The sequence below is a fragment of the Apteryx rowi genome, unplaced genomic scaffold (genome assembly GCF_003343035.1).
Source record: "Apteryx rowi isolate R43461 unplaced genomic scaffold, aptRow1 scaffold_608, whole genome shotgun sequence".
NCBI classification, from domain to species: domain Eukaryota; kingdom Metazoa; phylum Chordata; class Aves; order Apterygiformes; family Apterygidae; genus Apteryx; species Apteryx rowi.
This window is the reverse complement of record NW_020450881.1, coordinates 440,734-467,361: the sequence shown is the minus strand read 5'-3', so window position 1 is coordinate 467,361 and position 26,628 is coordinate 440,734. Positions and strand designations below refer to the sequence as shown.

At 33.4% G+C, this 26,628-nt stretch overlaps 1 protein-coding gene across 1 annotated transcript in view; it reads right to left on the bottom strand.

The window, feature by feature from the left end:
* The window catches only part of DPY19L1 (dpy-19 like C-mannosyltransferase 1), a 52,995-nt gene that overhangs the window by 2,434 nt on the left and 23,933 nt on the right, over nt 1–26,628 (bottom strand). The window contains exons 8-22 of the mRNA XM_026083550.1: nt 26,555–26,612; nt 21,556–21,647; nt 19,324–19,423; nt 17,989–18,066; nt 15,893–15,979; nt 15,447–15,506; nt 13,991–14,071; nt 12,496–12,597; nt 11,655–11,726; nt 11,065–11,114; nt 9,954–9,978; nt 8,253–8,372; nt 3,278–3,452; nt 2,374–2,473; nt 930–1,055 (exon numbers count right to left, since the gene is read on the bottom strand). Of these exons, the coding sequence (XP_025939335.1) occupies nt 930–1,055; nt 2,374–2,473; nt 3,278–3,452; nt 8,253–8,372; nt 9,954–9,978; nt 11,065–11,114; nt 11,655–11,726; nt 12,496–12,597; nt 13,991–14,071; nt 15,447–15,506; nt 15,893–15,979; nt 17,989–18,066; nt 19,324–19,423; nt 21,556–21,647; nt 26,555–26,612 (1,326 nt within the window). The remainder of the gene's footprint in view (nt 1–929; nt 1,056–2,373; nt 2,474–3,277; nt 3,453–8,252; nt 8,373–9,953; nt 9,979–11,064; nt 11,115–11,654; nt 11,727–12,495; nt 12,598–13,990; nt 14,072–15,446; nt 15,507–15,892; nt 15,980–17,988; nt 18,067–19,323; nt 19,424–21,555; nt 21,648–26,554; nt 26,613–26,628) is intronic.

The window sequence follows — 26,628 nt, the reverse complement described above, 5'->3', positions numbered from 1 at the left end:
CCTAATTTTGTCAAAGATAAATCTATGCTATTTCTTAGATATTATTTCATTTTATCCTAAATACGTAGAAAATCAAGTTATCTGAACAAACGGTGTTTTAAAGGGTAAAAAGAAAAATTACGGAAAAAAGCATAGCTTTTTCTTGAGTACAGTCTAAACATGGCAAAATATTCAGGGATCTACAATGGTAATATTACGATTCTCAAATTATGTTTTATTCTGCATCTTTTAATCATACTGGACTTTTATTATACACACACATCTGCTCTTTCCACCACGGAATTAGAGGGATCTTAGGGGAGATCTTATCAATGTGTACAAGTATCTGAAGGGAGGCTGTCAAGAGGATGGGACCAGACTCTTCTCAGTGGTGCCCAGTGACAGGACGAGAGGCAACGGGCACAAACAGAAACACAGGAAGCTCCGTCTGAACATAAGGAAAAACTTCTTTAGTGTGAGGGTAACAGAGCACTGGAACAGGTTACCCAGAGAAGTTGTGGAGTCTCCATCCTTGGAGATATTCAAAAGCCATCCGGACACAGTCCTGGGCAATGTGCTCTAAGTGACCCTGCTTGAGCAGGGGGGTTGGACTAGATGGTTTCCAGAGGTCCCTTCCAACCTCAACCACTCTGTGATTCTGTGATTCTGCGAATTATAACTTGTTTCTTTTGTGAATCCCCTCTRTATTGTCCAGTGAAATTTAAAAATAGACACAACACAGCTTTCTAAGTGCAAATGAAGACCACAGTGTTATTAATGTGTTACTAATGTTAGTTATACATATTAGTGTCTGGAGAAGCTGGACTAAAATGTACTTGGGGCACTTTTAACAAAGCATAGATCAGTATTTCAAAACTACTGCTTTATGTGAATGCTAGACTACATATTTGAGTGGCATACTACTCCTGTGAGAAAGACAGATTACTCACTTTGTTCTTCTTATGCACCATGACTCTTCTAGGATGTAGTAATCCACGCCTAGTTTTATCAATTTTTTTTTTACTTCTTTTGCAGGTTTTCGACTGTACATGGAATATACTATCTTAGTTCTGGCCCTTCAGAAAGAGAAATGCCATAAATGTTAGCTAACAACATGGCAAGAAAACTGTAAGCTTCAATTTTAGGCTACACAGGAAGGCTTATTTCACAAGGCAACTAGTCTAAAACAAAGTTTAAAATAAGAGTGTCATTTGCTTTAATGCAATGATTTCTTCACAAAGAGAATTATTCCAAGAACAATATATACAGTCCTTCCATTTTTCTGTAGCAGGAGACAACTTTGTAACAAGATCTGTGGTTACTGGGAACACAAAAGGTAAAGATGTCAAATCAATGTATTCAAAATGTAGTATTCAAGGCTAGATAGAAGACATCAGTACAAGCTTGCTTGGACTGGACATGATCAGAAGAAGTTGTTTGCTCAGTCCCCTTTGCCAAAGGTAATTCTCATTGCTCTTGTTTAGACTATTCTTAAATGTAGAGCCCAAGACCAAAAGTTCACTCTGAAGTCTGTCTATGCTGAACAGAGCAAAACTGTCACTTGTAAACCATGGTCTTGTTTGTATTACCCAGTAATATCCTCCCTTGATTGTGCAAAGCATGACATTGTTAACTCCTGTGCATTTTCTGATATCATCTCCAGCTTACTTTCCCCAAACATGCCCTGTCCTACATTTTGGACTTAATGCCAGATACAGAACTAAGGGCATAAGGCATGTAACGTTGGTGTCCCCATTACCTCCTTTATCCCTCTCTATCTTGTTTTTACCAAACAAATGATCTATGACATTAAAATTAAAAAAAAAAAATAAAATCCAGAAAGTTCATGAAAAGTCAATTTTGATTTAGAAAACTTTCTGGATTTTGAAAATAACAAAGAACACAACTCAGTGCTTCAAGTTCAATGTGGAATGAACTGGTAGAAATTTCATTACAAATTTCAACTTCAGCTAGTCTTAGTATCTCCACAATTAGATATAATAAGATGAAAAATAACACTCAATTGCAGAAAGGTGAAAGGAATAAATAAAGTGGCTCTCTTGAGGAAAAAAAAATCTGTCTATCTACAATGTCATGGGAAAACAGAATGAAGAAAGGATATATTAGTACATGTTAATCCCAGTTCCAGAATCGTATTCAGATTTTTTTGGATATAAGTAAATTTGAAGCTGTATCTATCCTACAGTACATGCTGGCTGATGAATAAAAATCTTGAAAGAAGCTTCACGTGTTTTCAGTCTGACTAAATATCAAATCAAGTTTTACAAGTTATTAACAAGTTTTACTACATAACATGATGACAGTCCTACTGCATATTTCCAATGTTAAGAGAGCCAAGGGCTAATAAAAAAAACTCTCAACCTTTATATTTACCTTAATCCTGCATCTTCGTAATGAGGATGATTTACAATAGGACGAAGAGTAGACAGTTTAACACTTGCCATTGTAGGCATTGCTCCTGCAAAAACTGCATCTGAAACATAGAATGAAAAAAAGTTTGAGATTAAGAATCAATCAGTAAAAGCAGAGAAGTGATCTTCAGATAACTAAAACAGTATTCCTGTAGCACAAAACAACAGAAATGCAAGGAGGGAAAGGTGCTCTTTTGAAAAGGCCTTATATGGCACCCACAGGATACACACAAAATTCACACCTTTTTATTTTTTTTTTCAATCTTGACCCTAATGTAAGTCATTAGATAACTAAACATCTGATAAGGGGTATTTAATGCATATTATTTTTCATTCTTGAATGGGTACTACAATTTATTCATTATGACAACATTTGTTTATTTGTCCCTTCTTACGCCACTGCTAAATGAGTTAAAAAAAGCAAACCCTTACAAGTCCTTACTGGCTGGAAAGTTATTTTCCCACTAAAATGGTAACTATTTTTTTCCAGCTGGTTTTATGACACTTTTATTCACTTTAGTAAAAGACAGGAGAAACCACAACACACAAACTTTGAATCCTTCTCTAGCAAAACAACAATCTTCTATCAGTACAGGATCAGTGTCATGTAAGTAAAAAAAATGTTTTAATTGGACTTTGCACAAACACTTCTGTTGCAGGAATACTACAACAGTGGTTAGAACTTCCAGACTGGTAGGCTGGAGTCTAACAAAACAAGCATTTTGCTATTTTTTCATTTGAGACAACTTCTGCCTGGGCGAATACACATGACTAAATAGCCACGGATAGTAGCAGTAACTTTGCAGTCATTCTACCAAGTCCTATCACATCAAACAGGGAACATCAAACATTATTAAATAGTTTACCTTGTCTGGTATTGACTTTTATCCATTCTAAAAGTTCCTCCTGTGGCAAATTGCTAAATTCCCCCATGATGTTCCATTGAGTTTGAAGGTTTGATGATCCTTCTATTGTCATCAATGCTAAAATGGCAAAGACCAATATTTTGGGCTGGATTTTACAGAAGAGCCATCCAAACAACTGAAATAGAAGAATCAATTAATTCCTAGAGAAGAATTTGGTAACACTATAAGCAGGACAACTGATTTTTATTTCTCTGTAAGGAATCTAACATATATTACAATATGAAACTGTTCTTCTATTGCTTCTCCACTATAGTTTGATGAGACCTCATAAGAAGTACTCACATTTAATGAATGCAGTGCATTATACTTTTTAATACTACAAAAAAAGAAAATTGACTTTAATGCAGCTTCTAAAGTTGTAGTTCAGATGTCAAATTCTGCGAGTAAAGACCATTCAATAATGCTAGCTGCACTTATGCAGTATTTTATCTTCTCCTTATATCAAGAGTTTCTGGCTCTAGTATATGGATTAAGTAGACGTTATTATGCAAATTTCTGAAAATATATCAAAAAAGCAGAATTTTAGAATATGGGCTTAATATTGCTTTATATCCCATGCTTCCCTTTCCTGAACCAAAAAAGATTGCCCTTGCATTTTTCCCTAAAGACTATATGCTGGAGGCTTAAAGCAAATACTAACAAATCTGAGAAAAGTACCAAATTTGCTGTGTTCTTGTTCGGTTTGAGCAAGGATACTTTAACCCATCCATATCTGAACTAAATCTCAGAACACACTAAAATGTAAAATGTTTTTTAGCTATCTGTAGATTGGGAAGCTTTACATTTCAAAATATCAAACCTGCACTAAACAAGCACATTTCACTTGGAGTACTTTTACCCACTTTTTAATTAAAGTATGAAATAACAAAGTTTCCCAGTAAAATCTCCCACTAGTCTGATTACACCAATTAAGTAGCATATATTATTTTTGGTATAAACTAACCTTAAATTATTTTAGATTATTTAATTTCCCAAGCCACCTCCAAAATACAGTGTACTCCACTCTTATCCTAAAAGACTTTCTGCTGAACACTCTAGCAAAAACAGCAGCATTTTCCAAGGAAATTTAATATACCAAATATGTCTGACCCCTGGCACAGGTATGGAAGGATGGAAGAAAAATGAATTCATTTGTATGCTGGTCCACATGAGCAAACCTCCTATTTTAACAGCAGTTGCAATAATCTCAGTTCAACTAAGAACGCATTAGAAGTTCATAATTCTTCAAAAAGCTTTTCAAATCAAAGGAAATCACATACATACAATGCTTTTTTAAAACATCAATAACGTTAAGAAATACCTCAATTTAACAGTATTTTGTTTATATAAAGAGCCTAGAATGGCTGAACTCATATGCAGTGTAAAAGAAGCATTTCTTTCTCCAGGATGTTGTTTCTTTCTCTCTCTCTCTTTTTTTTTTTTGGTATCAAGTTTTTTTTTTTTTCAAATAAACAAATAAGTTTTAAATCTCTCTAGCTGTCCATCAGATGCCACAAGCTGCTACACTGAGATAATGGAAAGTATACAAATTCATGAAATGGTCTCAAAGAACATTATATGCAAAATTCCTTTCCATTTACAGATTACTTCTGGTATATCCTCTTTACAAAACTCCCCCTCAGACTGATGTTCATTAATAAAAGGATACATTTTTACTGGCAGCTGATTAACGTGTCTCAAAATAAAGCAGTTATATTAACATACCCCTTGCAGGTAAATTAAAAAGGCCTGTTAGAGGATAGGATAGTGCTGACCTCACTTAAAATGAGATAATTACATATGTTTAATTTGCTTAGAATTTTTTTTTCATCTGTGAAGACGAATTGTTGCTTGTCAGCATATCCTCCATGTAAACATCTAAAACTTTAAACAATGAAAAATACAGCAGACTAGTCAATCATTTGGTCCCAAGTCCTATCTTCCCCTGCTCACCCCCTCAATCACAATAATTCCTCTATATCATTATTACACATACAGAGTCAGATCTTTCAATCTCAGAAAATTATTTCTGCTCAGAAGCCAGCAGGGCAGAAGAAAAACTTACGAAAAACCAATGATATTTTCCTGAGCCTACAAAAAATAAAGAGTTTTCTCAGACCTTTGTTTGCTTAAGTCAGAGTAGTCTTAGAAGTGGTCTGACAGTCCTATGGGTCAGGATGTCAGAGTTTCTCTCTCATGCTCAAGCCGGTCACGTGTTACCTGCAAAATTATCAGCAGCTCCACACTAAAAAAAGTGTACATCAGTCAGGCTGGAGAGAATCTAGCTTGTCTTTTACAGGTATCAATCAGCATCAACCTAGCGAACATTTTAAAGGCAAAGAACCTTCACTGACAGCAACATGAGATTTTTTTTAAATTATTTTTATTTATATTACAGCTGGTCATTTACCTTCTTCTATACGGAACAACTCTCCCAAACTACAGCAACCTAAGCCTTATTTTTCCTAGCATTCAAGACCTAGTTCTTTCAATCCAGCTACTCCTCCACGATGCTGCAAAGAAGGGGGAAAAAGTCACTGGGCCTGAGCCATCTGGTCCAACAGGAACAGCTCCCAGAATAGGTGATCATTTGGATTTGTACCGTCCAGAGAATCTTGCTCTCATTCTATGACCAAAGAAATAAGAGCAGGACAACCAAAGGACCAAAAAGCTTTTGGAAGCAGAATACACCTCGTCTTGCACTTTTTTGTTCTTTCCAATCTCTTTCTCTTTTTTAACACAATCAACAATCTTTCCTACTGATAGACTGGACAAAAGTTAGTGGCATAAACTAAATCCTAGAAAACTGATACAACTTGAAAGGAAATAAATACATATTGATAAATTACTCTGAACTTTTCCTTCTCTTAAATATTTACATAGTGCTAACACGGCCTCCTCTAAAATCCAAAAGGCAATGTTTACCGAAAGTACCATATTTCATTAACTGGCACAATGAACTTAGTTGCAATAGTACAACAAAAACACTGTTATCCAAAATGAATTTTGAATTATATTCAAAATGAATCCAAAAATATTGCTTTGTTACTAAAACAAACAAATAAATAAAGTTAAAACTTTTGCTAATTTGCCATGTACTAGCTAGCTTACTATATAAAAAAAGCAAAGGAGACAATCTATTACCAGAAACCTTCCTATCAGCTCATCTTTCATCATTACCAGTTACAAGGTACCTTTTCTTATCTTTCAGAGAATACTCTCTCCATACAACAGAAAAAGAGTAGTTCAGATTTTCTCAAGTAATACATTTGTCAATTCTCAGAGGTTTGACAGGGAGCATCAGGCCTTTTCCTGATGTACAGAATACAGAAATAGTACAAAATTGAAAGTTCACCTGCTACAAAATTACACAAGAGTTTTAACTCTTTTTATATTGTATTCTATATTGTATACCAAATGCATAATGGGGCAGAAAAGCCTACAAATTTTCTTTTAGGAACACAAACAGTTAAAACAAGAATTAAGAACAAATTACCTCTGGACAGAATTCACTTGTGTGATAATTTGTTATCGACAAATTACAACAATATGTCAGAAGAACATAAACAGATTTTTTTCTTTTTGCTTTTCTGATGTTTTAAAAGCCATTTCATTTCAAAATACTGTACACTGTCATTTCCACTGCTAGTATAAGACAGGGGCACCTTGTGAAAGTCCACTTAGAAAATTTTAACTGCAGTGTAACTCCTGTTAATTACTCCACAAACAACCAGACCCCCTAAGAGGACACCAATACTACAAGATCAAGTAACCAAAAGCTGGGGAGTGTCATAAGAGCACCTGCCTACCTTACAGAATGGCAACAGAACACAGGAAAAATAAGTTTCTATTAAGTCTGAATACTCAGTTCCAAGGTGAGTAAATGAATTTACTTTTTAAAGAGTATTTCACATGTTCATAGCATTTTATATGTTCAAAGTACAGATTCCTTTGATGTCAGCAAGCACTCAGCACTTTTGCATGTGAAGGCCCCAAGTAACAAAATAGGCACCAAGAAAGTAAGGAGCACAATATTAAACCAGATGGATTACTATGTAGCCTGTACAGCATTATGGAAAAACTGTCCTTCCCTGGATTCTTTATCCCATTGATCCTCATGATGGTGCTCTTCCTGTAGACATTCCCATTAGTTCCCTGAAAGTTCAGGATTAATCATCATCTTTCACTCTCTCAGTGTGGGATATTTACTTCATATGATGTAAGTAACACTTTCCAGACAGAAGACTGCTTACCCTACTTTTGCAGCAGCTGCAAAGCTTCTGAAACAGCTACCCAGATACAGATTCAATCAAGTTCACTTCTCAAAAACACAACTACTGAAACATGGAAAGCCAATTCTAACAGATATTCTATATGTGGAAACCAATCTAATAACATTTTTGTGTTATGGATGATTTCAAGCTAGAAAAATTAAATCTGAGTTAGGCACATTTATTGTTTAAGTTTAAACTGTTTTCAACATGCAATGATATTTAGAAAAACTATTTAGAAAGGTCTTTTTAGAGTAAATTAATAAACAAAAAATATGGAAAACAATCCAAAAAGCTGCGAAAACACAACGTAAATAAGCTTAAATACCTAAAATCAGTATTTGATACAAAGCTTGCAATGGCATAGAAGTGTTCAAATAAAACAAAATCTAGTATATGCCTCCCTATGCTCAAGCTCAATTCACAGTGTATTAATTTGTATAATAATGCAGTTGGACAAGTTGCATAACACAAGATTTTTGCTTTATTTGGGCTGAGGAGAGAGGGGAAAACGTGTAACCTCATTTTTAGACATACTAACTGGTTTATTTTTAACTGGTATACTCAGATTTAGCAATTACAAACACATAAATTTGTTTTAAAACAAATATCTGGGTAATCGTAAAAGTGCTGAGATAGTTACAGAATTAAAAAAAAGATCTTACCTGCTTTGAACACACTAAGGAAGCCATAACACAAAGATGTGGCGTCAAAAACAGTTTTAGTCTCATAATTAAAATCGCTAGGACACTGTATGCCAACAGCTGCAATGCATGATACACCAGCTGCAAAAACAAACATACCACACAGAAGCATAAGCTAGTGTTTGCATATGTTTCATTTGTATCTTAAATATACAACTTCTTTTTCAGTATAGCTTAAATGACAAGCTTATTCAAAAAAGAGTCCATGTCAAAATAAAGATCTTCACATTTCAGAGAGTGATAATGACTTTGCAATCTTCTTTTCAAAAATGTGTGTAGTATGTTAAGGTACGGAACAACAGGAAGGAGAAACAGTAACAATAAGACTAAAAGCAGCTAGAGAAATGACTAACTATCCAAAAGATCCTGAAGCATGAGACAAGCAATAATATATGCAAAATTTCTTGTATAATTTCTTTATAGGAGTGAATAGATCTTATTACTTAATATCTAAAATACTTAACAAGCATGAAATGAAAGAAGCAACTAAAATCATCCTCAGTAATCACACAACCACAGATCTGATTATAGCACCAGACTGCTTTAGCATTCTCAAAAGTAAAAGCTTAGGAAGTTCAACAAGCAGAGTTCTCACTCAACACTCCTAACACTGAATCTATGCTACCTGTGTAAGTGCTGTAGTTAAACATTAAGTATTGATTGCAAAAATACCTGTATCTAATTGATTGATTAAAATATTTTGAATGGCATGAGATTTCTCTCATAGCACAATCCACAATAAACTGCTAAAATACCCCAAACAAAATAGAAGCTCTTTAGGAAATCCTTGGTTTGCATGGGAAGTGAGAGTTCATTCCTTCCTATCTGAATCAATTATTGTAAAGCTGATTCAGTATTTTTGATACATCACTCCATAGTTATATTTTCCTAATTATTGAAATAATTCAGTAATTTCATACTCTAATGAATGAAGTATTTGGCTTTCCAAATGCCACCATGTGCATATTTAAAACTGATCTTCAGTGAACTGTTTGCTTATTCTACTCTAGAGTTATAGTAGGTTTCCTACTAAAGAATTTGAATAAATGGGTATGAAGATCAAAAAGGGTTATAAAAAGCCTTTCTTGTAAGCTTTGACCACATTAGCTGTTAAGTCAGCACGGACAGTGGAAATTTTTCTTAACTGCAAATAAAAAAGAAATCACAAAAGAAAGCTACCATTCAAGTATACTATTTAGGTAATTTTATTAAAAGAACCATAGGTAGAACTATTTTCATTGTAGCATATTTAAAAAGGAATTTTAAAAGGATAATATTATTTGTCAAACAATGACAAGCTTTGTCACCGCAGACAGGAAATTATACCATGAAACTACATATAGTAGCCATTCACCTTCTCAGTCTGTATGGGGAAACTGAAAGGCCCAGCTTAAGATCAGTGTTCTGTGCCTCTACAGCAAAAGCCCACAAGATTCCTCTCCTGCACCACCTCCGCTTCCCACTAGCTAGTACATTTTTTTGTTCAACATTCCAGAGTTATTTTGGTGATATACTGGACCCAATATAGAACAAGGGAACAGAAGTAGATGTGAATACTTAGCTTCAAATAATCACCTATCAGCATCAGACCACTGCAATTTCTATTTCAATATTGAATATTCACATTAACATAGGAACAGAACTGTGCAGAACGAGTCCTACCTCACCGTGGTTAAAACGTTCCTCTCTGAACAAAAAACAGAAAATCAAATTATTTATCTCATACAGAAGCAGTCGTTTTACTTTAGAATCATCTATGACAGTTCTAAACAATTGAACTAACCTGGTAAGCATGACTCAGCACCTGCATAGCTATTTTTTTCTTTATAACAAGCTTTGAAACATATTGCAAACCAGTAACTATTCTCCATCCCTAAGTCTATTTGCAATCTGAAAATTAATTTTAGTAGTTTTTTAATTACTTCCATGGATTATTTCACATATAAAACAGCTTATTTAGAAAATATCTCACTAACATAAAAGAGGCAGAACACTGTCACCAAAGAGTCAGTCATTTACTCAGTTACTACATATGTGATCTTTGGCTTCTTAGAAGAAAATACAAATGTGAATATAATCAAAGTTATGTATAGCTGCTGTTCTGCTAAAACATCTGTGAGGACAGGATAGTGAATCCTGCTCACATCTGTTGAAATTTTGATAAAGGCCATTAGACTATAGAAAGCAGAGATCACTGAAATGATTAGAGGTAAATAAAAGAAAGAAAATGCAGCAAAAGATACGTCAGGGAAATGAACAACACTCAGTTGGCCAAATTCCCCATTCTTGAGCCTAATATCAACAACTGATGCCAAATGGACATAATAGAGCAAGCATTACACATATTTAGTAAATAAAACGAATATGGTAGGGATTCCTTTCTAAAGATGAAACTTAAGTATCTTGATAACAGGAAAAAAAAATAATGGGGAGGAACATGTTTGCATTCACTGTTTATGAGAGAAAAGTGAATAGGAGCATAAATAAATACTGGTTTAAGAACATACAGCAGAAAAACATATTATGAAAAAAAGATTTGGGGCAGGAGGTTAGGATGTCTAAAACTAAGTTCAGCAGCTAAACTTAGTTTTAGACATACTATAAAAACATGCTAAATAGTACATCCAAGAGATTCGGTTATTGAACTGCAAATAATCTATACTTCAAAAAGGGCCACCACAATGTAAAATTCTAAATTATCTAGCATATATCAAACCAAATAAACTTCCAGCAGAAAATTCTGTTTTATATTCAAAAAGAAGACAACATTTACCTTTCACATTGGCCTTTTTGAGATAAGGCCCACACGAGATATTTAATTGCCTGAAGAAAGTGAAAGCCAACAAAAAGCATGAATAAACTTTCAAAAGCATTCCTAAAGCATTTTAAACATTTGCAAAATTAAATTGCACCTGGGCAATCCCATTCTGAGATTATACTAAGATAAAAACATGCTATATTTTAGCTAAAAATTCTTTGTTAGCATGTTTAATTAGTCGGGCAGTTTTCAGTTATTCCATCTGTTCTTGTGTAAACTGTAGGTTGTTTTTACATAAATTACGCATAATGAAATCTACAGAAACAGTTATAAACTATAGTTATAGTTCTCCTCAGCTAAAGGACAGAAATTTGTGTTTGGCGCTTTAACATCAAAACAAGTTTTGCCACTGACTTCTGGACTGCACTTCTGCAAAATCTATGTAAAGAGAATAGAGAATTTTATGTAAATAATTTTAAAGAATCATATTTTTAAAGAATCATGTTTTATCTAGCTTTCTCCTACCTCAAGATAAATAGAGGTCCCTTCGAAAAACCTAAAAAGCAAATTCAAGGTAAAGGCCATTCACTAAATCAATCACTTACCCTTTTAAGGATTACCGCCAAAACTATCAGAACAATTGGTAGTAGCAGAGTCTTGGTGTATCTCACTGGAGTCTATAACAGAAATAACCGTATTAACTGCTTTCCATTCATCCATCATTACTACAATGGTCATTTTACAGAAAATAATAAAAAGACATCCTTCCTCCAGGCAAATGTAAATTCAAACATACAACAAAAACAAAGCAAGCTTAAAAGAGACTAAAATTTCAACTCTACCCAGAAATCTCAGTAGGGATTGTAATACTAGGGTCATGAGCAAATGTTTCTCATTTCTTTGGCAAGCTTCTGTCAGGCTAAGAGTAGACTGTATGCCATGTGAATTTGAGTACTATGGTTTGAGGAACCTATAAAATTTCTAAATACATATCTGGATACTGATTAATTACCAAAGTCCACTAACAGCAAGTTAAAAAGCATCAGTGCTCCTCTGTAATCTAAATCCACCACATAGGACCTTTATAGCTCTAATTACATTTTCCCTCTATTCAAAATCAGTTACTGACAGCCACATAAAATCTTAAGTTTGCAAAACTGTAAATTTCCATTTGTCCCTGAACCAGCACTTCTTTCATTCAAGCAAGTATGTTTTCTAGAACTGAAATCAAAATATTCTTTTATTTTTAGTTAATTTAAAAGTAATAAAGCTAGCTAAATTTAGCTGAAGTCCATTTATGTCTCTAAATTCACCAGTAACCTCTTGAATTCAAAAAAGAAAAGTCTTATGATGCAAGCAGGAGACAGCTCTCACATGTTTTAAGTTACAAACTGATATAAACCAAAAATTTTCCAGTTCCACGGTGATCTGATCTGATCAGATTACCTCTTTTTCCATGAAGTCAAATTCTGCAGCACAGGTGTACATCAATGTATCAAAATCCTTGTAGCCAGTAAATTTAGATTTTAATAGATTACCTATATGAGCCTGGTAGGAAATAAAAAACAAAAGCAGTAGTAAGTAAAAATTGGCCTACGTTCTGCAATGAAGTAGTTGAAATGTAAATGTAAAGATTTTTAATTAGAACAGAAGTCTATAGGATTTACAATATTGTGACAACAGCACCAAAAATTTATTCAGGTAGATTAAATGAGGTTTTCACATATAAGAGAGCTTGGGCAAAATAAAAAGTGGAAAGTGGCAGAAAAATGGGGTTATCACTGGGACTGGGCTCAACAAGAGTATGGGTTTGCATACTCATTTTAAGCTATGAGCTGGCCACCTTTTGCCCCTTGATATAGCATCTGCACAGATAATGTCTAAACAGTAGAATCCGATAATAAAAGAGCCAAAGTGCAATGAGGAGTCCTAGTTACAACAAAGATTTCAAAACTGTCTTCTTAAAAATTAGCTTCACAGAAAAGTAAACTAAAAAATTGAGCAAATACAGGAAAAGATATCAGAAGATATCAGAAATGCCCAAAGCTCTACAAAGCCACATTTACAGACAAACAAAGCATTTGTTAAATCAGTAGTAAAAACCTTTGTCTTTTCACAAACTTAGGTCATAGCACCTCAAAGTGATAATTCATAATGAATGGAAAGCAATTATACAATCTCTCCTCCACTTCTGCAAAAGTAATCTTGGAGTTTCAGGAAAATACATAAGATGATAAAAATCAAAATATTAAAAATTAGGAAGTTTTCTAAAGAAACCAACCTAAATAAATGAAACACATCAATATCTGTCTTGTAGCCTCCATTGACTTCAGCTGATATGCATTACTTTCTGATTTGTCATTAGTTGATTATTTATACAGTTTTATTACTATACCGTTTCCCTTCCCCAATGCTATACAGTTTAATATAACATCTTTCAAGTGAGTTTTTTTTTTTTTTTTTAACTAAAAAATCCATAATGGTAGAACAGAACTGTAGGAAAATAAAGGTTCCAAGTATAAAGCAATGCTCTTCCACAAAACATAAAAGAGGTTTTCAAACATAAATTAAACTTACTTAAAAGTCTGAGAATAGTTTTGTTAACTGAGAATAGTTTAGGCCTAAAATATCTTATTGGACATCTGTACTCCTAGGCTAAGGAAAATTTATTTTTTTCTGTGCTAACTTACCTTCTCTCAATATCACGCTTCACTGGCAAAATAATGTTAGTTTTTAACCTAACTCCCACTTCAGTTTCATTTAATTTAAAAAGGGAAGAAAACAGAATCATAAATGAGTTATCATATAAAATATTATCATAAATATCACTATCACATAAATCTACTATGAAAATAGTACTTAAAAGTGTTACATAATAGCAGACAGCTTTCTGAACAGAAATCAAAATGCCAGATATTAAGCTAAGAGAAAGAACACTTACATCATCAGCTATTCCAAATGCTAAAGAAGTCAGATATTTCAAGGTGACTGTCCCAAATATCCAGGCACATCCTTCAATAACCTTAAAAATATATTCAGAATTATATAAACATGTCTCAAAGGAAGTTTAAATAAAAACTTTCTTTTTAGAAAAGCTTGTTAAATTAAGCACTTAGTTAAAAACTCTCAGATGTCATCACCAAGAAGTGTAACCATCTCTAACCAAGTATGTTTCACCAAGTAGAGTGCACTGGGGTGTTTTTTGTTTTTTTTTTTTTCCTATTACAATTGAAACCATTTTTGTGCAACTGATTTATGTTATGACTGTATCACCACACACTACATTGTAGTAGAGGAGATACCTAAGCTGCCTTTAAACAGGGGCAGCCTAACTCTGAATTCCATTTGTTTTGCATACACTGGGGTAGTAGAATTATTTTCCACTAATAACTCCTCCAACATTATGAGGTTGTACTGTTCTACTAATTCAACCCTTTGTAGGAACTTGCTTATTTATAGTACCTTCTCAAGATAAACTCAAACTTTTAGTTATATATTAGGTTTACCCCTACACCAGAATGATGCAAAAGAAATTCTAGACAATCTAACTGAAGCTATCCCCATTTTTTTATAAAACCAACTGAACTGAATAGGACAACCTGGCTCAGTATCTCGTGTCTGACAGATACCAGCAGCAGATGCTTTCACAGAGAATATAACAACAAAATACAAACTGATCTTTCCTTTAACGTAATCAGAGGAGTAACATGACTGCTGGTTGTGTTCAGTCATCATATTTAATGGCTGCAAACAAACCTAAATTCCTGGAAGGTACTTAATCCTTTTCTAAATGCTTCTATATTTTTTGCTTCCACAGTATCTTTCTTCCATCTCCTATGAACTTGCTGCTGCTAAAATAAGGGGCATCAGAAACTATAATAAACCATAAACTAAACATAAACTGTAATCATATCCTGTTTAATTATAGGCTGCTTATTGTTGTTATCAAAAAGACTCTAAAATAATAATTGTATAGGATAGTTTTATGTGAATCTGTAATGCAGTATCTTAATCTCCATATCTGCAAGCACTGTTACCCTTTAAGCTGCTTCTTCTAAATTTTATCCTTTATTTTAAAGGGAATTTCATATGGATTTTAGTAGTTGTAAATACATTCGAGTTGGGAGCATAAAATTAAATGTGTTGCCATAGAAAGGATGTTATTTAAATTTTATGAAATAAATATATGTTTATGTTCCATTTTTTGTTTTCCTTAAATGAAGATTAATTTCAGGGAATATGGACAATTTACTTGAATACAGCAGTTCAGCTGTATCTCTTGATTTTAAAACACAAGAAACTAAACCAGAAACTATTTCTCTATTTCCTAAAAAACAAATAAACCAAAAAAAAGTAATAGTCCTTTTCTGAAATTCAAAATATATCAAAATCCTTACCCATAAACTGACTTCTCTTCTGCTCTTTTTCAAGAATTTTGGACTCAATTCAAGAATTCCCTAATAATAAAAAGAATGTGCATTTTTAGGTAAGATGTAGTAGCCACACAACATTTTCCAGTATCCCAGATTATTATTTTATTTTAGTAAGAGCTTATTGTACAATGCAACTATTATTAAAAAAAAAAAAACACTCCTGAATCAATGCAACCTGAAATAAGAAAAAATATATTATTCTGCAGTTTCACCCTGCACAAACCAGACATACTAATATAAGAACTTTTACTGCAGTTTACATACAATGAATGGAAGACTACTCTAATCCCTAAATTAATCTTTCTGAACTATTTGGCAATGCAGTAATTTCACATTTTACATCAATGCATTAAATAATAGTACAGCATTATATTCTTAGCATCTCATGATTTCTTTCTTAAACAACTTACCCAGATAACTACTAAAGATGCAGCATAATAGGATGTCAATAACATTGAATTACCAAACATCAGAATAAAACACATTACAAGAGATACCTGAAATAAGAAAATAAAAGTAATTAAATTTAAAATAGAAAAGAATTGTCTAAGTACAGAAATTGCTTTTTAACAACTTGAAATTTAAAGAAACTTGCTTCGCAGCAAATGCAGGCTATATACCCAGCCTAGAGAATTGTTCTGAAAACACCAACTATAAGGATGCAATGGTTATAAGGTAGCCAAATGTAGAATATTATAGTAACTTACATTAAAATGTAAGTAAAAATGGACAAAAAGATTTGATTCTTCTAATTCATTCAGGACTAATTCATTTTATGTAGTATACCACTTACATTTTAAAAGTTACTCCTAACATATACATTTTTTCAAATTATTATATCTCTATCCTGTTTGTTGTCTCTCAGAATCCTAGACAAACATTAAAAATCTTGAATAAATGTTTGTTGTTGTTTTTATTTCTTACACACTAAAATATAATCATCACCAAATTCAATAAAGAAAAATTCTAATCTGACACTTTCATCATATACGCATAACTATTTCAGCTGATAAGGCTGAAACTCAAAGCTGAAATACAACTCTTATTCAGTGTCTTGATTTTCTGCTGTGCCTGTTCTAATTTTTCAAGATTTTTCTCTAAAGAGAAAGCAAGATGAAACAAATTTTCTAACTTGGAAAGATGGTCAATCTCTGGGCCTTTTCCTACATACAGGAACATTAGCAAAAATAATTCATTTATTTGTAAAATATGTAGCCTTTTGAACTTTTTTATTATTTTTCATGGTTATACTTCCTCATATTTCACAGAAAGGTGGAAAGAAAAAAAAAAAATCAAAACCACAAAAGACTGGCAGTTTAGCTAGGCTCACTAAATTTTCTCTTAGAATATCACATACTTGTGCATCTGAAATTGGACTTTTTACGATACTGACAGCAAAATTATGATACGGCTATTGACAGAAAGTTCTAAATATTTCATCCTGTTTCTGACAAAAAAAATTATTAAACCAAGAGGCTTATTTGCAAATTTTCCTGACAAGTCTGACTTGAGACAACCACTTGGTGTCTCCGGTTTATTTCAAAAATGAGTTGTACAGAGCTTACTACTGCCTTTTATTTATGATTTAGAGCATTTCGTCATTCTGAATACATATGAAGTACAATCTCATTCAAAGCTGTTTTGCTGTGGTAGACATTCTCTTTTTGCCCATTGAGTTTCCTTAGCACAATTTTAGAAAAAAATTTTTTTTAAAAGCAGCCATATTTGTTCAAAAAAGTTTACTTTCTGTATATTTAAGACAATAATCTCTCTCCAAGAAGCTTGTAGTAAAACTTTATCATTATCAACCTCAAAAATGAAAATTAGATATATTATGCTGAATCTTATATGCCTTAGGCTTATTACCTCCGTAGCCTTTGTTGACATTCTCATCAATTTTTGACAAAATATTTTTTTTTCCTCAGAGGAATATTTTATCTTCTTTGACTTCCTTGCTACATATTTCCCCAAATAGTTCAACCGCAACATCTTCACATAGTTAAGATTAGAGTAGTCTTCAGAACCCTGTTTTACTTGTGGTTCTTCTCTTTCAATGATAAATAGACTATTCTCCAAATTTGACTAGCTAGCATTCCGTTTTTGGTTTCTATTAATCACGAGATAAGATGAGTTGAACGCTGCATTTTCAACTTTTTATTGTTCATACTTGATTACTTGGTATATTTTCTAGTTTGCTGTTTGAGACAGTATCTTCAAATTCATAGAATGAATAGGGACAAAAAGGAGAGGCAAATATTTCCACAATTCTTGTAAGTTGCTAACTTTCTTGAGTTCAAAGATACTGGTGTCCCAGAAGGATTCTAGTTTCTGACTCTGTGATCTAAGTATATGTCAGATCAAGCTGTTCAAATGCAGGCCCCTCCACCCCTTATTACTGCATCTTTTCAATCATCTTGTAACTAAGCAAAACACTAAAGACAGCGAGCTTCTTTTGATGCTCTAACCTGGTTGTCAGAATTTAGTTTAAAAAGAAAAAAAAAATTACCATATGAGCAGAGAGTATCTTCTGTAATTTGCAGGAGTCAATATAACCCATAACATACACAGCAAATAAAGAAGCTATCTAGAATCAAAAGTGAAAGATAGTTAAAGCAATTTAAAGCGATGTACTCTCCCTAGCAGAATATGCATTCATACGCAAAAAGTAATTGTGAACAATCATACATCAATTTTTACAGCTATATATTTGAATATTTAAGAAATAAGTTTTCAGCTTTACAAAAAAATGAAGGACATTAAAATATAGTACTAAAATAACACCTTTCACCTTTGATTAAAAAAAAGCATTAATAATCATTGCAAAAATATTATAGTTAAGTAAAGTATGGAAACATCCAAAATTTGCTGACAAGGAAAATGCGATTCAGTGATTAAGTAGCTTGCTAAAAGTAAAACAGGAAATCCATGAAATTATGAATTGAGTCCATAACTTCAAATTTCAGGCCCAGAATCTTAAACAGGTATCTACCCCACCTTGTCTTACTGTTTCTGAAACAAAACAAAACCAAAACAACTGGAAGTTTATAATGACAGGTTTCTTAAAATATTTTATATACTTTAATGGCTTCCTCTTTTTTAGTTAGAAAATGTGTGTACCGCAGCACAGACTGATCGTTCAAAACTATCAACTCAAACCAAGCAGTATCAACTCTGAGTGGGATAAACAAGTGAAAAGGTATGGACACGTGGTTGGATTCTGATCTACAGGCTACAGTTCAATCAATTTAAATACTAAGGAAGAGTGCTGCATGTCAATATCCTCTTGCTCACATTAGCCAGTGCTGAAATATAGTAAATGATAAAACTACCTCATCTATTTGAACTCTCTCAGACAGTAAAATTATGCTATTACTCACAGAATCATGAAAATCAAATACAAAATCATGCAAAATCATGCCAGATATTACATGCCATGCAAAAATTGCTCAGCTTAAAAATTCTGTGTTTAATTTTGTATAACCTAAAGTGATGCAAGACCACTGCCTTAATTTATTTTGTAATTCAATTTGCAAAGTTTTCTCTTGTTCTGCACTTGTTCTAATGTACGTATCTTAGGCTGGAGACTGCTTTTAAGGGAAAGCTAAATTGTTTAATCCTGGAAACAGAAGATTGAGTGATGTAAATGGTCAACTTTTAAATTTTTAAGACCACTAGAAAAGGATTGATGTGACAAATGGTATGAATCTTTCCGGAGAGCAAGAGTCAAGTCTGGCTAAAAGGAAAGCATCAGCATAGTTGTAAATTCAGCAACCATCTGTAGAATGTAGTCAATCTGTCTAAATAATTCACAGATACTATTTGAAGTTGCATACGATCTTACCTGTGTGAGAAGAACAAATTGAGCAAACTGCCAGGGAAGCATGAAAAAGATATTAGAAACACACAGTGCAATCAAGCTTCCTGTATTAATATTCGGAATCCTTGGGAAAAAGAGACAGAATAGGTATCAGTAAGTTAAACTACACAGATATTTGCATATTATTCAAAAGTACAGCAGAGAACAGAATAAAAACAAGTTACCTTGAATGTTAGCTAGCAATATTGATCCACTATAGATAACATAGCTGAAGCAAATTTAGTATTAATTTTCCATCAGTTTCCAAAAACAATAGCTCCGATAGTTCTGAAGAATATCTAACTGAAGAGTGGCTATTTACCAGACATGTCTTTTCCTGGCAGCACGTAATATACCAGGCCAAACTATGTCTCTTGCAGGGGTCCAACTCCTTGTAATAACTTAACAATCATGTCACATCCATTTCTTTTTTCTGCCGAGACCACAAATATTCTCAGAATAGCCTGTATCTGATAGTGATTGCATTCCTCTAACATACTATCTCACAAGTTTCTTTCCATATTAACTTTCTGCAACTTTTTGCCAATGTCCCTTCTTGGAATCAAGATTTCAGGGCAGGAGAGAAAAACAAATATAAAAAGGAGCTCTTGAAATCCTCTTTAATAGTTATCTTTCTCTCAAAATTGAAACTCATCTTTAACTGAACAAAGCCCATTCTCCAGGTGCTAGTAGAAGTGCTAATTATTTATTTCTGTGTTAGCTTTGAATTTACTTCTGAAATAAGTCACATTTCAAATTTCACTAAGTGGCCTCCACTAGATGAGAGACCATAAATAGTCTGCTGAAAAAAAACCCAAACCCAACATATTATGGCAGTCTTGCCAAACTCTGTAAAGTTATTCATCAGTTCCCTTAGAAAGCCTCAAGATTAACATATGCTGGAAATCAYGCTAAGCATGAGACTACTGTTTTACTTAATTGACAAAAGCAGTGGAGGATTTAAGTTCTAGCCTCTGTTCCAAAGACAGTTCCTGTATTATAGCAAAAGACTGCTATACATAAAACAAAGCTGCTCCTGAAGCAGGAACTATAACTGAGAATCAGAAAGTTAAATCATAGAATGTTTTAACACCTTTTTAGGACCTGGTGATGAAATGCCTATTTTAAATACCCACTTCTCACTGGCAAGTAAGCTTTAGTACTATTTTATATATCAAGATTTGAAGAACAGGAGAATCAAGAAGCATCATAATTATAGGTGCAGAATACATACACTCTGATAACCCTAATTAAAAGTGCAGTTTTCTCCTTTTTGTTTGACCTTACACTTCAGGAATAACCATTAAATGAAGCGGTGCCATTTTAATATAAAATATAGCAATCAGTCTATAAATTGTTGCTCAAAATATTTTTCTAGACAGTATATAACTTTAGTCCCACCTAAAAATGACAGATTAGTAACAACGAAGCAAAATATATTTTTGTTTTAATCATCAATGACTACAAATCAGCATGACCTAAAAAAGGAAAATCCGGGGTTGCAAATACAAAGCTTAGCTAAATCACAAGTAGACTGAGAATCTGATACCATGGAGTTTGGTGGAAAAGCCCTCAAGTATCATGCTTATTTTTCAAACCAGAGGCAAGATAGTCAAGTAAGGATGTTGTAAGCTAAAAGCAACGACTGCGAAACAAGGCATGTGACCTCAAGAGCATCCTTGCATTAATGTAATGAGATTGCTCTAAAAGCTTGAGCTAATAAACTCATACAAAGCTGCATGGACTTACTAGCTTGTAGGTGCTTATAGCATCCTCTATTGCATAGCATAGGCATATTCTAAGTGCAACCAACCTACCACTCCCAAAGAGGGTCAGAACTAAGGTGATGGAATATCAGCTTGTTTCTCATTAAGAAGTCAGTCAACTGAAAATTGATTTGTAGTTTAGATATGTATTTGCCAACATGTTAAATATGATTTTATTACAGCTATATCTTGAAACTGCAATGCTTTTCCTCTTAACAAATGAGAAATACGACTGCAGTTCTGGTGCAGTGTCTGCCATGTAAACAGCCACAAGGAAGTTTCTGTGCTCATGATACCATTGTTGCATCATACAAAGGCACTGGAACTAGCAACAGCTGATAACGTACAAGAAAAAGCTCCAATCTGCAAAACAACATAGTATTCAAATAATGCCCTGTGACATTCAATTTTTTAAATAATTGTAAATAGCTAAGTATAAATTGAAAGGTACCTGAGAATATAGGTCAAAAGTAACATCTGAAGCACAAGGAATGGGTATGAGAAACTTTCACGAAGAGGCGGAGTCCACATGACACGAGTACACTAAAAATAAGAACTGCATTAGCTGATGTTTGCTGCTATATTTCCATAAAGCAATGCATTTGTATTTCAAAATGAATGACCACTGACACTTCAATAAAGCAAAACCAAACAAGATGAGCTTTTACTCATAAGCTAATGAAACAACATGCCAGGAAGCAGAAAAGGAAAGGACAAAGTAAGCAGCTTTCAGACTTGAGGTCTGTGATGCACTGTTTTTCAGACTGTTATTGTTGGCTCATTCTCCTTAAATGTGAAAATTACAGTAGATTATTGCTTTTCCAAAATTAAATGTGACAGATAACATGAAAGATAAAAGCCAGGACAGCAGCTGTTTGTCACTGTTTCTGCTGAAATTAGCAAGTCATTCACGTAACCAAAACCATTCTGAAATTCAGGAAGTGACTTCCCGCACTTACATGGAGAAAGGGTGTGGCAAGAGGATCTGAAGGATAAATCAACATGCTCCTCACTACTCTTCATTACGCTAGAGCTCTCCAGGTTATAAACATTTCATATTTCCAGCAGCAACAACATAGAAAGTACAAAATTTGTAGCTGTCCTGTAGGCCAGTAAAACTCAGCAATGAAACTAAGCTCTTACAGAGCTATACTAACTTACACCCTTCACTCTTTAACCCTAATGAAGCAAAGAATAATAAAATGASATCAACTGAATAGTTTTTTCATTAATTTCTGGGAGTTCATAGCAAACAGCTCAGATACTCTCATCTTGAATCTTTGAATCTTGAATCTTTATATTCAATTTTTCTTAAAGGTTTGGAGATGGTAGTGACCAAAAAATTGCTAAAACTTTACATTTTAGCACATTACTTAACACTTCATTTCCATTTTAAATTAATGTATCTACATGATTAAATAATGCATTTCATATTTTTTCAACTTTATATACAATGTTCGTTCAGATGCATAAGCAGTTTATCCAAAGAATATTATACTTTATATAGAATCTGTTATAAAAATTACAAGCCTGCATGGAGGAAATACAATCACTTTTAAATCCACGGTTTACAAGCGAAGCTGGAGAAAAGCTTTGATTACCACTATGTAGCTATCACATGTGGGGTTTTCACCCAATATTTAGGAAAAATACTTTGAACAAACGATATCTTTGGTTTGTATTTACTTACCGTTGCAACAGAGAGAATCATGCTTACAACTTTGCACTCAACATTTTTACAAAATTGCTAAGTATGCTTTGATAAATGAACTAAACATTCCTGCAGCTTTTTGTACATAAACCTATCTTATACAACAGTATTACCCATTCTCCTTTTTCTACTTCCCTGTTCATCATTAAGTGATTTGTCTCTGTAGAATAGGTGTCACTGAGTCTGCAGCCAGGAAGCAGGCAAGTACTGCCAGCAGGAGCTTAAAATTACTCTCCCTCGCAATCTGAAATACTATTCAAGCCTGTGTCATGTCTGTGATCAGCTGGTACAATATATTCCAAAACAAATAAAACAATTAAAATGAGGAAAAAGAACATAAATCCTTGTACATTGTTTCTTTTACATGCAACACAAGACTGACTGTGCAAGTAACAGAAGGCAAAAATAAATGAATGAATGTATGAATGAACAAACAAATAAATAAATAAATAATGGCAATTAATAAATAAATAAAGGCAATTACGCATAGGCATAATCATAAAAAACACCCATACTTCAGGAAAGAAAATTATATCCTCAGCTGAAAGAAAAATGCATAGATGGATGCTAACACAAGCTCTTGAGAAGACTGCTGAAAAGGCAATTCTGTTTACAAATTTCAAGGAAGATCAACTAGAAGAGGTGCAGCGGAGGCCTGGTAAAAGAACTGTGTAATGGAAATCCTATCTCAAGAGCGGAAACGTGGAAGGGTTTGGCTTATTCAAACAACTTACGTGAAGGCTGACAGGGGATAAAATTGTGTCAGTAAGTATTCTGTGATATAAGCATTGTGGAAGGAAAATAAAATGTTTCTAGTAGAGGTCAACTTTGACATACAAACAAATCGGTTTGGAATGGACATCAATAGATTCAGGCTAAAAAAAAATCACAAGAAAGTTCTTCACTACTACAGTACAAAAACATAATTCATTCAAATATGGATTGTGATGAATTTATGAAAGTTGATAGTATGAGATGCTGAGATAGCAGGGATTGAACTCAGTGAATAGATATCCCTTCTACTTTGATCCTATAATACTAGAAACATTTTTAAAGTGTTGCTTCACCAAAGAAGTCATGAGAAGCAGTATTAAAACATTCATTGCTTATCATCTTGCTATTTTACAAATATGTTAAATTAATAGTGTAAAATAAATGCAAAGGATAGAAGACAGTCACATTCATCAAACATAAACCTTAGAGTCTAACAGGATTCTCTCTGTAACATTTGCATCCTGATAGCCATTAAAATAAACTTTTCATTGATATAAAAAGTAACATGTAACCTTCAGCTGATTGAAAGACTATTACTTAAAAATTTTTATTAACAAAAAGACTACACTGTTTTAGAATAATCATGATTATGTTTGTTATTTTTCAAGAATATAGCAACATTTGATTTACCAAATCTTTGATAGCAGAGGAGGAAAAAAAAGGGGAAAGAAATGGTGAGGATGTACAACCATAAAAAGGAAGCATCACCTTAACAGTATATTGACTAATGTAACCCATGTTATTTTTCTATATTTGGAATGTAATACTAAATCATCAGTGGATAGTTTATCAAGGATGTAAGCTAACTTTATTACAGGTATAAATACGTAAGATCTGTTTGGGTTTGGCATCATTAAAACATAATAGCACAAGCATAGCACAAATAAAAACATACTGCCTTAGGGATCACCAGCTAAACTCCAGGTTAGCCACTTTTATGTGGCATGGAATCTGAGCTAACAAGACTTGCAAACCAAGTTGACTCTTATAGCTCAGTACTATCCTTTCAGGTAAGGAAAGCAATTTTTTAGGAATTGGTCTAGCTCCACAGTGGGTACTGATGAATCACATACAAAGTGATTCCCACAGACCAAAAAGCATATCAAATTCTCAAAGAGTTATCTGATTAGGTGTAGTAGAAATACAAAGAGCCAGCTGAGATCTCACACTCAATCTTTGCAAGTAAGCCCTCCTTCCTCTCCAGAAATCCAAACTACGCAGGTGAGACTCAATCAGTCACAATACTCAACCTCCACATAAACCCCAGACTAGGTGTGCATACAGCCATGCAGGTGTAATGTCTATGCCATTGTCCCAAATATCCACATTATCTGTGTTTTCTCCCCCAGGTCCAGTCATCCATATAATGGAGAGCTGACTGTACCACAGTGAAGTAAATGCTTCTTTTCAATATTGCTACCACTATCTTTGACACTTCCAGCTTGTTCCTTTCTGAAGTTACAGTTTATCACCTTCACAGATTCATCAAAACAACACGTACTATATCAGTATCTCCTGGCAAAGGATAAAAATATTGAATTCACTTCCAGAAGAGTATTAGTAAGAATGGAAACCCATGCAAAACTCTGTAAGCACTTACAGCATGAAAAAAAGTTTAGAAACACTAATATTTATCTGACTTCTTCCAGGCACTTAATACCCTAGACAAAAACTCCGCACAAAGAATATTCAGAGCAAAACATTTCAAATGAAACTTAAAAATATAATAGCTATTTCACCAACAAGATTCTTGTTTTAGAAGAAAACCATCAAAGCTCATCATAAGTAAAAGAATCTTTCATTCTATTAGGTACAGCTACATTTTGTTACTACTCAGAGACCTCTATAAAGTTCAGCTCAGTAAACTAAGAAAACAAAAAGGAGATTTAACTCTTAACAAAATCATAGGGTATCTCATTTCCTTCTAGACAACAAGCTTTACAGTTCAACTATATTTTAAATAAAATAAAATGCGTGTTTTTAAAAAATAAAAGCAGAAATATTGCCCAAGGGCATACAAAAACAGTGACAAGAACAGCATTGGCTGGGGGCAGAGGAGGACATGTTAGGCAGCAGGGTTTTTTTTCCCTGATTCAAACAGCTTCCTAAAAATGTTTAGCATTAGACTACTGTATATATGTATGTAGTTTCTAAATTCTATGTATCTTATCAAGAGTATAGTAAATATCAGTATAGCATTTGAGAAGAGTACTACAACCTTTTTTCAAATATTCATGAATTTCTGATATAATGTATAGTAATCTAGAGAAAACCTCCTCCATTTTTGAAGTTTGTTCATATGGTACATCTAGTCCAGTTATGCCTGGAATGGGGACAGAAATGAAAGTTTTTGATGTTTTGAAACTTGAAGCCACTGTGCTAAGATTTCAATCTCAAAAACACACTGGAATACATTTCCTCCCCTCACTATTTCTTCTCTCTAAAATATAGGTTTCAAGGAAACAAAATTACATTCTATAAAAGCATACTTAATTTGACTTATTAAAGGGTTTCAATAAATTTGCTAGCATTCTGCTGGTAAACAATAAGAACACTACCAGTCAAAGTTTAGCAGAAGATAATTAGTTAATTGATCAAGTTAGGCTAGATAACACTAATTTTCTCTTAGGTTTCAGTATTTCTTCTATACTATCTCTCCTTAAAGAATTAGTCAAGACAAATTATATCAGAGCTCAGGTATGGGATTTACTCTGGAAGGTGCCCCAAACAGACATGTTAGATACAGATGTTTTCCTTCTGAATTTCATTTTTGTATTTAAGATGACACATTAGACAGTGCTATAAATTTTCAAGTCACTACTACTCTACTTTTGGTAATACCTTATTCCTTTCTTATTAACCCTTTAAATTAACCCCAAAATAGACAAGCAATGTCACTATCTCTAATGAAGTGACACCTAGCCTAATCAAAAAAAAAAAAAAAAAAAAAAAAGACAAGACTTACCTCTCCATGGTTGAAAAAGTAACATATCACAGTAACCAGGCCTCCTAGACGGCTCCCACTGTGAAAAGAACATG